Source organism: Cajanus cajan, chromosome 1 (genome assembly GCF_000230855.2).
Source record: "Cajanus cajan strain Asha chromosome 1, NIPB_CcT2T_4, whole genome shotgun sequence".
Taxonomy (NCBI): domain Eukaryota; kingdom Viridiplantae; phylum Streptophyta; class Magnoliopsida; order Fabales; family Fabaceae; genus Cajanus; species Cajanus cajan.
Genome location: NC_138517.1, coordinates 23,881,370 through 23,898,700, shown reverse-complemented (window position 1 = coordinate 23,898,700; position 17,331 = coordinate 23,881,370). Strand labels below are relative to the sequence as shown.

Sequence of the window (17,331 nt, the reverse complement as noted above, 5' to 3'; positions counted from 1 at the left end):
TGAGAAAATAAGATTTATAGTAAGCAAGTGAGGAGAGGAGAGGGGTGGTTAACTCTTTTCCTTTACTTATTTTTTGTAAAACAGAATAAATATAACTATTAAAAGATAATAGACCTTTTTCGCTTGCATATTTTAATTCTATTTATACTCTTAAACTACTCTTTTATAAATTATAAACTACTCACTTTTCAAATAACTACCTAATTCTATTATTAAATTACTTTTTCATAAATTATAAATTTTTTTAATAAGAGGCATGGATCGCCTTTTTCCACTAGTTTATTATAAAAGCAGTGGGAATAACAGTCCCTTCATTTCGTTGTCTAGACTCTCGAGAGCATTAGGTAAGGTCCAATATATTGACACAGTTGATAAATTATGGCAAGAAAATCAATTAGGCTCGAGTAAGATTCAATTCAAAATTTATTTAATTTCTCATGAGTATTAATAAAAAAATACAATTTTGTTCAAAAGTTCATCTTTCTTTATATCCTTGATGTTTCAGTTTCATTTGCTAAGAAGCTAGAGAGAAATGGTAGATAGAATATCTAATACAGAATGAAAAATAAAAGTCCTTTCTTTTTAATAGAAGCACACAACTTAAAACCAAAAATCTTCTAACCTTACAAAGTCACAAAATCCCAACACATCATTGTACCCAAATAGCATGGATAAAAGCATTTAGCTGAGAAACCAGTTTTTTACAATCCCTAAATTACAGTACGCAGATAAATTTTTTAGCATCACAACTGGTTATATACACAAAGAATAAAGCCACATCAAGATGCAATGCACATATTGGACTGTAGGTAAAAAAATTGACAGAAAAAAGACACTATTCCTTTGTCTCTCGAAAATTACACACATTTCTATTCTTCCCAAATGATCTAAGCTTACCACAAAAAAAGATCAAACAAGTTTTTGTACTTAATGCCTCAACCAATTCAATTCACATTCCTATAATCTGATCAAACAGCATTTTCTTTTTCATCTTCAATATCTAAGTAAACCCCAGATCATCTACACTGATGCCTGTGCAAATATCAGAAAGAACCACCAAGTTTTTGGCGCACCTCCTTTGATACAACATAGCTTCTACTTTCAGTTACACTTGCATTGGCAAGGACCTCCGGAGCGATTTCCCAGCTTTCACTTCTTCCCTCACTCGAGTGCCTTGCTTCAGGTCGAATTGTTGGGGCCCGACGATCTGACCCCAAAACTGAATCCACCTCAGATGTATTATGGGGAGGTCCATTGCTCCCTCTGCTTCGAATGTCCTCATCAATTTCTTCAATATTTCGTCGTTGGGATATTTTCAACAGGTCTTCACCGATATCTAGATCATCTTCAACCTTAGGACGAGGATCTCCTCCACCTGTGTCTGGTTCAGGTTCCCGGGAAACAGCCGGAGGGGGTGGCCTCGGTACCTCCTCTTGAACAAAAGCTCGGAAATTGTTCCTTGAGGGCTTCACTTTTGTACAAAATACTTCCAGGAAATTGTTTAAACAACCCCGGTTGTAAACATTGACCCTGTTATCAGCTCTGTAACGGAAGTTTTCATAGGTAGTCTGCAAAACAAGTTATAATCAACCAGGTGATGAAGATATTCTTGAAACACAAGGAATCTTAAGAATCAAAGTTTCAGCAAATAAATCAGTATTATTATAAGTAATGTGAATATAGAACATAATTTTCTATAAAATTTGGCCTTTTAAGACACCATTCACGATATAGTATAATACGGAAAACAACCAGTGGGCAGGCTTACACTATCAATGAGTTTGGATTGATGGAAGAAAATAGAAAATCACCAACCTTCTGAAAATTTATCATTACTAATTGTTGGGAAAAGCAAGTATAAGGGACGAAAATGAGTTTAAGATTTTAAAATTCTTAGAATAATAGGTTTAGACCAAACTCAACCTTACAAAACTAGTTTGTAAGGTGAGAGTTCTCCCCTCTCTCCCACTTATATTTTCTTTAATTGTTTTATTTCTAGTCGATGTAGGATTTGAATTTTTTCCAATAAAAATAATCTTCCCAAATTTTTATTTCTCTTCATTGCCTAAATTTTTGGCTACATTCAAGAACAACCATTGAGAATTTTAATTTCCAGTTTTACTACATTTTGTCCGCATCCAACAAACATGAACAGGCACAATGGACATAGAAGAAAAATAAATAAATTGAACTACGGGCTTTCTTACTGACTAGCGTCATAAAGGCACTCCATGTATTTTTAAAATATAAAATAAAAGTGAGTCAAAGTAATAAAAATAAAATAAAAGTTGTAGGATATGAACAATTTTTAAGTAGTTGTAGTTGTATGAATAGTTTTTGAGCGGTTTTGAAAAGCAGAAAAAATCAAAAAAAAATAAAAATCAAAATGGTGAGAAAAGAAGAGTAGTTGAGGTAGTTATAGAGATAAAATTGTCCAAATAATGTGTACGCGAAATAGGATAATTTCCTTTATTATTGGTATAGATAAGGTGCCTGGTGGATTTAGATGTTTAAAATGTTTGTAAGATAGTGGTTTCAAATTAACTTCACCAAGGACGAACTCCACATGCCTTTTATTTTTGCACTAACCAGTTAGTGTACAAATAAAACGAACAAACATAAACTAGATATCATATTCAGAAATGTGAAAGACATCAACTGACCTGATTTGTGCCAATAAGGTACAGATGAAAGCCAGTTAGTCCACCAACAAACCACAAAGAGATGAAACAATATGCCATTAATATAACAGCGAAAGGGGATTCTTTCATTGCCTTCCAAACTGTCCCATCATTATGATCCATTAGAACCTTGATGTAAAAGGCTGAGATGGAAAACACATAGATACATAGAATAGTTGCCGAAGAAACAAACAGAAAGAAGTATCGGTAGTTCCTCTGCACGTTGGAAAAGTCATAAACAAATAATTACAAGAAATCAAACATGTAACAAGCCAAGAAAGTCAATATGAACAAAGCAGTTATCAAAACATAGATAACATGGTGAATGGTAACTATCTTACCAGCCCAATACATTGGCCCACCCAAGGGCAATGGTGATCAAAACGTTCAACGCAATTGTTGCAAATGGAGCAATGGGAGCAACGAGGAGGACGATACAGCATACAAGTGTCACAATACTTCACCCTCACGGGAAGGCCATTGACCATTACTTCTTTTGTTCGATGGAACTGAAGGGTTGGACTTTGTCGTCCCCCAATATCAACAGAAACTGAAGAGTCGTAACGGAACTCTTCTTCTGGTGGATGCAAGTTCCTTGGAATAATGCCTGGATCGCGAGAAGAAGTGAGAAAGAGAAGAATCAACACCTGTAAACATAAATAAATATTAGGATTATATAGCATCAAGGCCTGGGAATCAAAAAAGTAAAGAAAATCAATATCTTAACTAGGAGTTTTCCCTTAGAATGATGGTTAAATGAAAGAAAATGCAATCACTGAAATAACTTACAACCTTAGTAAATATTTGAATATTTAAAAGAACGGAAACCGTATCAATAGATGCATCATACATTGGATCATAGGAAAAGCCTACAGAAAGATCACTTGGATTTAAGGAAAAATCTTGGACTTATCCATGATTTGTTTATTACTATCCTGAAAATTCCATTTCCTACTAGAAAAAAGGATTTGTTTCATTTTATCTATAACCCTCAACAGCAGTAGTATTGTATACTGGATCACTATTAAATTGTTTAAAGAAACCATGGCACTGGAGTCAGTTTTGGCTCATAAAAGATATATGAATGGATCCTTACATCCTTTGTGGTGCTTATCATAGGAAAGATTTTTAAACTTTGGACTCAAGTTAGAAAAGGGTTTCCATGGAATAATACAAGGGCTTCAAGCATGATCACCCAGTGAGTCTCTCTACATGTGGGAAAACAGTTCTGCCTGCTTTTGTGTGAAAGACTTCCTCGGCAGGTTTTCCAATCGCTACCTAATTCTGATTTCAATCTTGACCTCAGTATATTTTTCCTCTGTTTATTCTAATTGTTTAATTTGTTCCCTCTCTGCAAAATCCCCTACATGTACATTTTCAAGATACCCCGTATCATCTCTATTACATATCAAAACTGTTTTCTAATCATGCAATAAAATTTGTTCATTAAATGTTTATTTTCTTCGATTTGTAAGCTACTGTTAAGGAAAAACTTGTGAAAACAAAAGATGGAATGTGAAAACATACTACAAAAGAATGAATAAAATGAGCTGGGAAAGATACAGAAAGAGAAACAGATAAAAAAGGCTACATGTTTACTGATTCATCATTGCATGTTGCATAATATTGACATTTATGATAGAGTAAACAGTCAACTATATTTATATCAATTATTTTAAAATGATCAACATTGAGTGTCTAGATCATGACTTTGTTAATGAAAAAAAATGTCTCTAATTTCAGTTTTTTTTTTTTTTTGAGTTTTGAGCATTTGTTTGTGTGGCATAAATAGTTATCTTGTATCCATAACTTTAGCATCGTGGCCATCCTTCACTAGCACTTTTGGAGTCAACTACTCCATACCAGAGTAGTAAGTAATGTACTATACACGATACGACAGAATACAATACAGTTCATGGAGCCAGCAATAAGGAGGTTCTTTTTTTGTTCACAAATTGCATCTGAATTGCATGAACAGCAGATCGAATAGGAGGAATCACAATTTCGTACTGAATCACACGATTCTGGGCAAAGTGGAGTCGCAGCACCTTGCTGCTCCTCTATGAGCAGTCACACCTGGCCGTTGTTTCGCAGCCAAAATTAGGAAAATTGCAGCTGGAGTCAGTTCCACTCATGAGTCATGGGTACGCCTGTAGATGTGGGCACAACCCTATCCCAAACAACTACGGTGTATTGTGTTTTTTTTTAACACCAGTAACTTGTGTTCAGCTGTAACACTGTTTTAACATTTAACTTGATATTTAATTTCTGTCTATTATCAAATTAAAATTATTTAATTGATGCAATCATTGTTTATATTTCACTTACTGTTAAATATCTTTTTATCATAAAAAATAGTAAATAAAATCTGTTATAGTTTTTCAAATACAAATATTTAATTAATATTAATATAATAAATTAAATGGCAGAATATTTATTATAAAAAATTCTAATAGCAGAATATTCATTATAAATTTTAATATAATATTATTCTAATAGAAGAACATTTATTATAAATTTAATACTATTCTATTATAACAAATTTTAACCAAACATACATTTCATGCTCCTAGTGTTATGTTTTTTAGTTATTGATCATGAATATATGTTTTAATGTCTTTGTTAATTGTATATGCTATGTTTTATTATTGATCATGAATCTTACAATTCACGATACAATTCAAACCACAGTTCAAAAAATAGGCTTTCTAAGACACTGTTTGTATATTGATTCAACTACCATGCTCCACACCACTAAATGACAACTATGAGCCTAACACATTCGTTTAAAATTTCTTTGAATACATGATGTTCTCAATAAATAATTGTCTACTTATGAGAGGAAGCATAATAAAGGGAGATAAGAATGAATCCAACTGGAATATTTAGATGAGACAGGTACTCTAAGCAAGTTCTGTATAAAGAAATAACCTATTCTAAATTTGGAATGAGGGGCATTCAATATAAAAAGTCTCAGATAAGCAAAAGTATAAAAACATCAAATAACAAAGAACAGAAAAACTAAATAGAACTTACATAAATATTAAAGAGAACTGCCATCACCAAAATAGCATATCCTGCATTATATGAAGAAAATTCATGCCGAAGATGCCTTGCTACAAATACACAAAAGAGGACAACTGGAACAATGATCAGCAACAAGGTGACAAGCAGTGACCTAGCGTCAGGCCCAAATATCAACCTTCCTCCAAATAGGAATTTCTGCATTAGGTTAAGAGAAAAGTTTGAAGTGATATAAGACTGTAGTTTTAATATTTAACAGAAAGTAGTTGATTAAATAATAACACAACTGAAATTATGAAGTAGCTTGAACAAATTTAGCAAAATGCTACATTTCTGGAGGATAACATTACCACTTGGAAACAAACTTTTGTCGAAATTAATAGAATTTAATTCAATTAGAACAAGGAAACATAACAAAAGTAGAAACAATGTCTAAGATTGCTTCCACAATTAGAAAAATGATTGCTCCACAATATATTCCAAAGATATTCTATAATGCACAAAAGATAAGTTATTTTCTAGATATTCAAACAAAGATTAACAAAAGCTACAAAAATATTATTACTTTTCTATTTAGCATTCTTAAAGAGAATTTTTGTTATTTTCTTCAAAAAGCAATTTACATGGTCTTTCTTGTACTTTTAATTAATCATACTCAGAGGTTTTTCACATTTATTGAAGACCATACCTAATCTATTTAAATATACAATAGATGTCCATTATCTGTTTATTAATTTTCATTCAATGATTCAAACACAATTTCATACATATCAAATTCTGCACACTAATAATGGCACAGAATATTTCATTGCTACCTTGGGAGATTATCTTTAAAAAATGGATATTCACCAAACCTCTTCCCCAATCCCCAAAAAGAAGGTGATGTTGCACTAGAGATTAGAATTTTGAATAAAAGGCTCGAGTGACCTAGCTTCACTCAGAACAGATTGTATGTATATATATAGATCTATACATATAATTAATACATCTATACATATAATAAAAGGGGATATCCCTTTTTCGTGCACACAATTTTTAGAACTATTTTATCCTTATAACTACTTCCAAACTACTTTTTCTCTCCCATTATCTTTTTTTATTTAATTTTTATTCTCTTTCTTTTATACTTCGTAAATTTCACTCTCCAAATTTCTCACATTCTCTAATTAACTACTGACTTTATTATCTCTTTTATTATTTTTTTTATCTTTAAAAGATTAGAGGCACCGAGTGCCTCTTTCCTCCTAGTATATAAAAAAATAGAAGTACAATGAGACTAAAAAGAAGGATTACAGTCTGAATCCCTATGACAGGCAACTACAGCAGTGTATACAGACAGCTATAACAGAAGGAAAGATTAAAAACAACTTTTACATGACATATGATAATATAACTATATATTAATCTAACAGCTGCCAAATGCAAAAGTAAACACCTAGAAGTTGCTTGTTCCTTAAAGTTCACTGCAAACATGCCCAAAATGTTTTGGCGAGATGCAATTCTGACATCTACCTACCTCATCAATAGAAAGTGAAGATGAGTGCTCTCTTTCACAACACCTCAGAAAATTTCAGCAATTTTTCCCTACCTCTCCCCTTAGTTCTGGTCTGCCTCTCAGTATTTGGTTTTACTGCCATTGTGCACATTCATCCCATCATTGAAGCAAGTTAGACACTAGAGTTCTTAAATGTGTTTTCATTGGCTATTCTACTTCAAGGCACAAGGCTACAAGTGATATAATCCATCCACAAAGAGGAACTTTTTTACCCTCAATGTTACTCTTTGAAGACTATACTTCCAAAAGTTATCTCCTTAAGGCAAAAATTTGCGCGAAGCTGGGTCTTTGGACTTTGATCTATCTCTTAATGAACCTATGCCCAAACACTATATCTGTCCCAAATACTGACTATTCTATAAATTAAACCTACCCCCCAAACATTGAATCTGTCCCAAATACATACTGTTCTAAACACTGAACCTGTCACACCATTGTATTCAAGTGTGCAATTTTACAGAAGGCAACTCAAATTCTGGGATATGTAGAAACATGGTAGTTGAATCAGGACACAAATTGTGTATTTGAAAGCTTACTTTCCAAATCAAAATTGATTCACGGATCAATAATAAACATAGCATATACAATTACCAGACATTTAAACATATATTCATCATCAATAACTAAAATTTATAATAAATACTGTAATATTAGAATTATTTTATTATAAAGTTTATAATAAAAATTCTGCCATAAAATTTATTATATATTAATTAAATATTTGTAACTATAACAGATTTATTATTGATTTATGATAGCTTTATAATAAAAGATATTAAACAGTAAGTAAAATATAAACAATTATCACACCAATTAAGTAATATTTATTTGATAATAGACAAAAATTAGATATCAAGTTAAAAGTTAAAACAGGGTCTTTGTTACAACTAAACACAAGTTACTGAAGTTCAAAAAACAGAATACGCTGTCGTTTGTTTAGGATTAGGGTTGTGCCCACATCTACAGGTGCACCCATGAGCCAGACCAACTCCAGCCGCAATTTTGGCTGTAATACACACTGCTGTGGGTGTGACAGCCCTTGGAGGGAGCGGCAGGGTGCTGCGACTGCCCTTGGAGGAGTGGCAGGGTGTTGTGACTCTGCTTTGCCCACAATTGTGCGATTCCTCCAATTCGATCTGCAACTCATGCAATTTGTGCACAAAACAAGTCACCTTGCAATTCGAATAGCAGGCTCTGTGAATTGTATTTTATCATACGATATATATCATATATCGTATGATATTTACTATACTGTCTAGATATATAGAATGACAAGGAGATAGTAGTTTATTCAAGGAAGTCAAAATCAAGGTACAAGGAGAATCTCCCCCACCTGAAGCACCAAGAAAGTTGAAATTAGGGATGGCTCCAGGATCCCATCTGGTTTTAGCAAGTCCAAGTCACCTGATGTTGATTTGCTAACTGCTCTTAAAGAAAAATCAGTCATGTCCTCTCCACCTATCTTGAAAATTTTCCCCTATAAGTCTCTGTCTACAGATTTCATATTTTTATATTTACGCTGATAGAGCAGAAACTCCAAAGACTATTCACAAAGCCTTGGATGTTCCTAAATGCAGAGAGGTGCTATTAATGGAAGAAATGAGGGTTTTGGGAAACAAAAAAATGAAACATGGGAGGTGATGGATTTACTGAGAGGCAAGTGACATGTTGACTGCAAATATCTTTTCACTTTTAAATATAAAGCTGATGAGAGACACGGTTGCAAATATCTTTTCACTTTGAAATATAAAGCTGATGGGACAATTGAAAGGTACAAAGCCTGTCTTTTTGTAAAGGGGTATACACAAACCAATAGCTGACCATATAGAGCCATTTGCGCCTATGGCAAAGTTGAATACAATTCATGTTCTCCTATCTTTGGCAGCCAATCAGGATCTCCAATAACTTGACATTAAGAACGTGTTCTTGAATGGAGAATTAGAAAAAGTATTCAAGATAATACCACCCATGGTAGTGGCTGCTGAAATCGCATCAAGCCATAATTGCAAACTGCAACAATTGCAATGCAACCATGACTAATGAATAAACAATTCAAAACCTTGATCATTGGAATCAATCTTGTGAATGAGTTTACAAGGTTCTATCTAGGAGGCTAGCTAAAATTATAATTGCTAAAATATCTTCTGAATATCGTATATATATCATACTTCCAATTAGTTCTCTAATTTAGGAGCAAATATTTGGATTTTTGTTCTTATTTGATTTGACTAGGATTGATTGCATTTATTGTAATTAATGTTGATGCAAAAACCAAGGTTATCAATAATGCATAATGGCCTTTGGGCTATGGTTGTGAGCTGAAAATCCGTCATAAACTTATGGCAGATGGCGTGGCAGACATATAATGTACAAAAACTATAAAAAAAATTAAAATTAAAATTAAAAATTAAAAAAATAGCAAACTTAAATTAGAAACAGCATGAATATATTAAAAACAGCAGAATCATAGACTAAAATTTCAAAAGAACAATGTCATAATTCATCAAAGTCTTGTAATCTCATCATATAAATTCACATCACAATGCATTAAATGTTTCCATCCTATGTCTGAGGAAGCATGACTTTGATTTTGGGTGTTGACATAGTCCTATGTGGAAAAGAATTGGCAATAACATTATATGTTTAATAAAGAAACAGACAACAAAAGAATAGCGAACACCATTTTGAAATTATAAAAACAGAACTAAACATTGAAAATTGAACTGATGAAGAACTATAACAGTCAGTGTCACACAGAGAATAAGAGACAACAAAAAAAAACAGAAAAGAAGGCAAGGAACATCAGAAGAATGTAGAGCAGATGGAGAACAGGTAGAAGAAAAAAAACTGTTTATCTCATTAGCATTGTTCGCCGAAGTTCAGGCCACCAAGAGGAAGGTGTTCGGAGAGGGGTCATCAGACTTGATTGGCCACAAGTATGGAGGTTAAACAGTGAAAGAAGAAAAGAAATCCTAGGTTTCTTTGTGAATGTTAACGAGAGACAAAGAGAGAAAAGTGCAAGTGATGTTTGGTGGGTGTCAAAAAAAACCCTTAAATGGGCCTTTTAAAAAGGCAAGAAAAAATAATAATAATAATCTTCCATGACTGCCATAAATCGTGTCGACACCATGGCCATAGCAGGCACCATTACAAATGGTGAATGGAGATCAGGCTTCAAACCGCCACATAATTCTTGAATCGGTGCCATAACAGTTTTTTTGACAAGATTGGCTGAAATAAATAGCCTTGTGTATACTGTTTAAACATACTTTGCAGTGTCATATTTTATTCGAGTTGGTATCATAGCAATAGGAAGTGCAACATGGGAATCATATGGTTTCAACAATTTCTCAGAGAATTGAGAGTCTATGAATCACAACTAATGAACTTGAAATGTGATAATCAAGCAGCTTTAGCAATTACTTCAAATCTATTCTCTTCCAAGAAAAACCAAAACATATTGATATCTATTGTCACATTGTAAGGGAGAAAATTTAGTCTGGAGAAATAACTAACATGTGTGTAAATTCTAATGATCTGCAAGTAGACATATAGATCCCTTGGAGGTTCTTACATAAAAACTTGGTGCATATGACACGCCAACTTGAGGAGGGTTGGAGTATCTTAGATTTATCTCAAAATATACCATAGAATCAATTATTCCTCTAATTGAGCATATCATGAGACTTGTTTCCTTATTTGTTTCCTACAATCACCACGCTACAAATGTCCATTCTTGGGTGTGAGGGATATGCATTGAGATCCCACATTGACTGTAGATATGACCAAAGTAAATGATAAGATGGACCAACGGAGGCCCAAACATGCCCTGAAACCAAAGTGGTTAAAAGACTACATTGGATGGGCTTAGATATTTATATTATAATTATAAATTTTATTTTATTTCTCTTACAATAATAGGACGCTAACACATGGATAACTGTTATTTATTAATTGGCATCAGTTAGGGTTAAATAAGTGTATTCTTCTCCTTGGAGAGCAATCATTAAATGAAGAAATATTCCAGTAGCCTTATATCTTCTTTATAGCTTTCTACAAGTAGTTTTCTTAGTATAGTAGTATTCGCTTCCTAGCAATATAGCTTATAAAGACCTGATCAATCTGCACCTCATGACCTAACTTTTGGGATTGAGTTAGGCCCACCCAAAATTCAAGTTTGACTATAGTAGATAGGAAGAAAAAAAATAAGATTTTATAAGACTTGATTAACAAAATGAACGATTTAGACCATTCATCAAGGAATTAGACTTGAATAGTTGAATCTCATATCTGCATAACATAAATGGGACATCTAGACATAATGACCTTCCAATGAGAACAAAGGGAATATGGATCAAAATAATGCCCCACACATAGACAAGTTTACAATTGCTTCCAAAAATGCTGGGACTGTTATAAAAGAGGATATAAAGAAGTCATTATAAAATTGTTGGGACTTTATACATAGAAAGGTTAGGACAAGGATAACTTCTACCTTAAATTACCTTGTTTTTTAATAGGGATGAGTTTATAAAGATAAATTAAGAGTGGTGTGGTCTCCAATGTTAACATGATTGTGACCATCGATTGAGCGAGGTTTTGGAAGATACCATCTGTCAAATGATATCTGGTTTTAGATGCAGCTGTTAGCACCAACAAAGTTATCAATGATATGTAGAAGTAGGCATGAAAAAGACCTATTTTTCCAAAACTAAGTTTGAGAAAGATTATAATACCTTGGCAAGGAAAGGATTTTGGGAGTAGTTGTAGGAAATGGATCTCAGGGTGCTCGATCATGACTACCTTCTTTATGGTGTTCAATGCTGAACTAAAGTCTAGGCACTGTCAAAGGCATCAAATAATTTGGAGGATGCATGGGATTCAACAAATGAACAAATTGATTGGTAATTTGGCATGTAGAGTTTCAATCAATACAACTCAGTCTAATACCCCTTTGACACCCCAGGTGACCGATATATGAGAAAATGACCCCTAATCACAAAGTGCTCGGCAACCAAAGCCTTAGCAGCCCAAAGTTGAAGTCTTTGGCAGCTGAGCCCTAGCACGCAACAGCCAGCTGAAGTTAAATAGAATAATTAAGTTCATTAGAAACTAGCGAAAAGCTAATCCATCATTAAGAATGTATTACCTAATTGGTAATGGTGAGCAAAGCCCAAGAGTTCGTAGTCCATTATGGTTAGTATAAAATTTCCTGATTACACAGTTCATGCATTTATTGTTGACATTTATTACTGAGCCAAAGCCTTATTTGAACATCAGAGTGCCTTTATAAGTACCCAACCCTTGGGAGATCTTGACTATCGGATACTCATAGTGGAAAGCGGTGGAAAGCAAGATAAAGTTTCCATAGTACCTCAGTTAATGTACATATACCATTTGAAAGCATCCACTTAGGGTGCATTTGAGAACCCGTTTGCATCAATACAAACGGGAATTTAAACATTCCAATGCACCAAATTGAGAAACAAGAATTTTTGCCTTTTCTGTTCAACGTGAATTTAGAGCTTTTCATCTAGAAACCAAACATGCACTTAGTAGCTTAAGCTTCTGGGAGCGTTGGGCCCATGTCCTTAATATGGTATGGGAAATCTTTATAACCAATTCCTCAACAAGTAATCCTTGCCGGCCACATTCTCCATAATTAAATTAAATTTGAGTTTAAGGAAAAGTTGGTCGGTGCATTGACAATGCTTACAGCCCAAAGGACTTTTATATCAAAGGATGTGTGACCCGCCCAAGCCCAAAGGGCTCTTACCATCCAAAAATATCCAAAAGAGTTGGGCCTATGTCCTTAATATGGTATGGGAAGTATTTATGACCAAGTAATCCTTGCTGCCTACATTCTCCACAATTAAATTAAATTTCAGTTTAAGGAAAAGTAGGTCAGTGCATAGTCAATGCTTCTAGCCCAAAGGGCTTTTACATCAGAAGATGGGTTAGAAACCTGCCCAAGCCAAAAGGATTCTTACCATCCATAAATATCAGTGGTCAGGCTTAAAATTAACACTACTACGACTACACTTAATCATAATAAGAGTATTAACTAAAAATAAGAAACAACAGAAGATACATTATAGTGTAAGACCTAGAAAACTATGTCTCTGATGAACAATGTATAAGCAATTTTAACCATAAGAATAATTGTGGTCAATAATAACAATTTAAGGTGCAGGCAGAGCTTCTGCATGAAAAATAGCCACCAGTCCAGAGCCTATAGGTCTAGTATTTCTACTCCCACTCCTAATCTCCATGAAAATTCTTGTTGGGCTGCACCGTAGTCTTTTCAGGTTGGATCACATGTCAGGCCAATCTCAAAATCAAATATAGGCCACTATATAACAGAAGAGATAAAATAATGTACAACTAAGATGATGGCAATACATAAACTGGAAGGTAAGAGACAAGACAGAACAGTACATGAAAAAATCAATAACACAGCAAAGCTTTCGAGTCTCGTTCACAAAAATACCTTTAAAACAAACCAAAAACTTAACCAAAGTAAATTCACACAGTAATTTTCACCAAAAATATTCCATGTATCCACCTTCAAAAGGCAAAAATATAAAAGAGGCGTACTACTAACCCTAAATCAGACCTGCACAACTGCACATTACAAGTAATATTGATGATAACAGCCACTCACAAGATGCTGGCACCTGGCTATCTTAAGCCTCCATCATTATACATTTTAGATGTTAGGTCAAATTAGACCCCAAACATAAGGAACTATAGTATATGCTCAGCCTATCAATAGAATGGGTTCTTTAGAATTCAATAGTACCAGTATAACCAAAGAGTTGTCTCTACATTCTTCCCTGAGAAAGATGCTCTTAGTATTTACAAATAATGAAAAAAGGATTCTTTTGAAGAAGCTATAAATCTCAACTTCTTCTCATTCGGGGGAAACTGAAATTTTCTTAGGAGTGAAAACATGCGGATTAATCTGATAGAAAACCTATTGATAAACTAATAAAATACAATTCTGAACACAGAAATCATAGAACACAGTAATACAATTGTTGTCCCAGAGACAAAAGTCTTCTACAGAGAATACTCTCTGTCTACATACAAACTGCTAATAACAACACCCTTCTCCAAACTACACACCCTACTATCAAATTTACACTAATACATGACTCATTGGTTATTTTCTATGCATAACTGTCATTGTGGCAGTTTCTAATTCTAATACAGAACTAACATTGAACAACTAATGCAGGATATGTTGTTTTCTATCACATATTCTAATCATAAATTACTTTTCCTAACTTCTTATCATAACGGCCAGTTATTATTATACTTATCATGACTCTTCATGACATTTGTAATTGGTTTCCATTACAATCACTAAATTATTATACCATGATGCAAAAAAAAAAGAAAAAAAAATTGTACACTTTAATAACTGTTCACTCTTGGAAGCTGATGTTTTTGCAAATGAGATGGTGTTTAATGTAAAAAGGCACATTCTATGGACTTACTCTTTAAACTGGAATTTGAGAACACCAATGACCAATAATATGTTTGGATTCCCAATAGGAAAGTCCTAAACCATGGTTTGGAAATACCATGTCTCTAGTAGATTACCATGGTTTTGAGATTCCAAACAGGAAACAAACACATGTGAATTGAGGTTTGCTTAGAGAAAGTCAGCTTCTCCAGCAATACTTAATTGACAAAAAAAATAGTATTTATCTTCACAAAAGATTCTTTACATATGGCTGTTCAAAGCTTGTTATATTTCTTTGTCTTTCATAGCAATTATCTATAGTATTAACATGTATGAGCCTTTGGCATGGTTATTACTTACATGTAATACCGTAGGTGTTATTGGTATTGTTTTCCAATCAAAAGTGGAATTTTACTTCAATAATGTATAATAAAGGATTCCATTAAATGTTATTGTGTATTACCGAGATAAAACTCAATTATGATTAGAGAACAACATCAACAATACCAATGGTACTGTACCTAAGTTTTGTGCTTATTATGTCCACATGTCTTTATAACAAGAATAATTAGATGAATGTTTCAAAAATGTATTATATGTTTCAGAGTTATCTGTGAAGTAAAATTCACATGAGGCACAAGATACATCATAAAACAAATAATCATTGATTATCTGCTGGATCTCCATAATTGCAAAAATGATTCTAGATCACCCATCATAATGAACAAGCAAAAAAGGGGGGGACAAATTATTTATCTCCATCTCTGATTTTCCTGAGACAAAGCAACTCACCAAGTTCAACCTGTCTCTTCAAGCTAACTAAGAGACACAAGGCTGAAGTACTGCCTCATACATCTCTCCCCCACTAAAAAAATCAAAACTCTACAACAAAGCAAGAAACCAACTGCAGCCAGCCAAGACCAGTTTTAACCACAGAAATGGCACAAAGTCATATAATCACATTAAATTTTTGTTGCAACTGACTCCTCCAATGAAGTAATGAACCACTACTAATGCCCTATCAGTTCACTCACAGAGTCAAGCCTCATAACACAAACGGACACAACAACGGTTACGAAAGACAACAATTTGAAACTGCTTGTTCAATGTTACACAATTCCCTAAGCACACAACCTCACTCCACCAACTCAACACACCCACCTCCTAAATTTTGAAACCACACTCCCAAGTTAATTTTTTTTTTCCCCACTCCTCAGTCCCACTTTCAAGCTTCAATCAACAGCAGCAGCATGAGAAATTCAAAACACAAAACTTCTAACCCCTTTGAAAAAATTAAGGAAAAAAAAAAATCAAACTTCCCCCAACTCACGAAACAAATCCAGAACATACCCATTAAACACACATCAAACATTAAAAGCTATATTCATGAAAAACAAGCAGAAAAATAAAAAAAAAAGGAGAAAAAAAGAAGGAAAGAACATTACATTACTTCCTTTCCATGCTTCATAAACACGCTTCGCTGCCATTAAGAAGAAGAAGAAGCTCTGCTGCAACAACTCCTTCTTATAACTCTTTGCGGAACCAAAACATGCAACTCGTTCTCATATCCCCACAACGCGTTCAACCACTCCGAAACGACCCCACCACTGAACGGAACTTCGATTCAGCGATTCAAGGGTCAGAATCCGAGGCTTCCACGATTTGGGTCGAACGAGAGAGAAAATGGGTGGGATTTGAAGACGGCGATTTTCGGGTTCGGAATTTGCAGGTTTGGCTTTTTGGGTAAATAAAAATAATAAAAAATAAATATAAAAAAGCGAATAAGAAATGAAGAGAGAGGAAAAATAAAAGAACAGAGCACTGTTGAAGAAGGAAGAAAGAGAGAGGGGTGTGTGTTGTTGTGAGTTATGTGAAGAGAAAACCCCTTCTTCGCCACTGAAATCCCTGAAATTCACCACCCAAGAGGAAGAAGCGTTACCCATTTCAATGACTTTTCACCATTTATTGTTATTAATTGACTTTTATTTTTATACAATCTATATGTTTAAAAAAAAATACACTTGAAAATAATTAATACTTTTAATTACCATTTTCGTTTTTTTTAAGTTTTGTAAATTTTATTACTGTACTCTTTGTTAAGACAATGTCATCTCATGTCCAAAACTGACAACTAAGATCAATTTATATTTGTAAGATATAATTTTTGTTAAAATAAATATTATTTTAATTTTGAAATAATTGAACTATTTTTTAATTCATATATTTAAAATATTTCATTTTGGTTTTTATACATTATATTTTAAGTTTTTTTTATATATGTAAAATGTTATAAATATATTTTTTAATTGATTGAAATTTATTAAAATATTATTATATTTAGTAACAAAAATAGAAGGTAAAGTTTATATAACCATTGAGATCAAAGGATTGTTTAAATAAATTTCTCTAAAAATATTTATAGGAAAGAAAAATATAAAAAAAAACATGAAATAATTTTTTTTATAAGTTGAAATTAGCTTATACAATAAGTTGATTTTTAGAAATTATCTCTTATTAACTTTTCAAAAAATGTATTTTTAACTTATCTAGAAGTTAATTTTAACTTATGACAAAACTTATTTCTTATTTTTTTAGAAGTG

At 33.2% G+C, this 17,331-nt stretch overlaps 1 protein-coding gene across 3 annotated transcripts; it reads right to left on the bottom strand.

The window, feature by feature from the left end:
* Positions 1 to 652: 652 nt before the first annotated feature.
* On the bottom strand, positions 653 to 16,676 carry LOC109790499 (protein S-acyltransferase 8). 3 transcript variants are annotated; one of them, XM_029269680.2, is made up of 6 exons: positions 8,594 to 8,687; positions 8,219 to 8,396; positions 5,718 to 5,903; positions 3,023 to 3,328; positions 2,664 to 2,897; positions 819 to 1,568 (listed from the first exon to the last, which is right to left on the bottom strand). In XM_029269680.2, exons 2-6 carry the CDS (start codon positions 8,234 to 8,236, stop codon positions 1,044 to 1,046), a joined length of 1,269 nt encoding a protein of 422 aa, XP_029125513.1. In that variant the 5' UTR covers positions 8,237 to 8,396; positions 8,594 to 8,687; the 3' UTR covers positions 819 to 1,043. The 3 variants fall into 3 exon arrangements, with proteins under 3 accessions (XP_082933006.1, XP_029125513.1, XP_020205251.1); XM_083076880.1 differs by lacking the exon at positions 8,594 to 8,687 and having other exon boundaries at positions 653 to 1,568; positions 8,219 to 8,422; XM_020349662.3 differs by lacking the exons at positions 8,219 to 8,396; positions 8,594 to 8,687 and adding an exon at positions 16,177 to 16,676.
* Positions 16,677 to 17,331: the final 655 nt, after the last annotated feature.

What these genes read in the sequence shown, in the direction of transcription:
- LOC109790499 (XM_083076880.1), bottom strand. Translation starts at nt 8,407, where the DNA reads ATGAGTTGCAGATCGAATTGGAGGAATCGCACAATTGTGGGCAAAGCA. An exon ending in CAGTTCTCTTTAATATTTAT is followed by an intron (nt 3,329 to 5,717) that starts GTAAGTTCTATT and finishes TTATGTTTACAG; the next exon opens with GTGTTGATTCTTCTCTTTCT. An exon ending in ACCTTATTGGCACAAATCAG is followed by an intron (nt 1,569 to 2,663) that starts GTCAGTTGATGT and finishes CTTGTTTTGCAG; the next exon opens with ACTACCTATGAAAACTTCCG.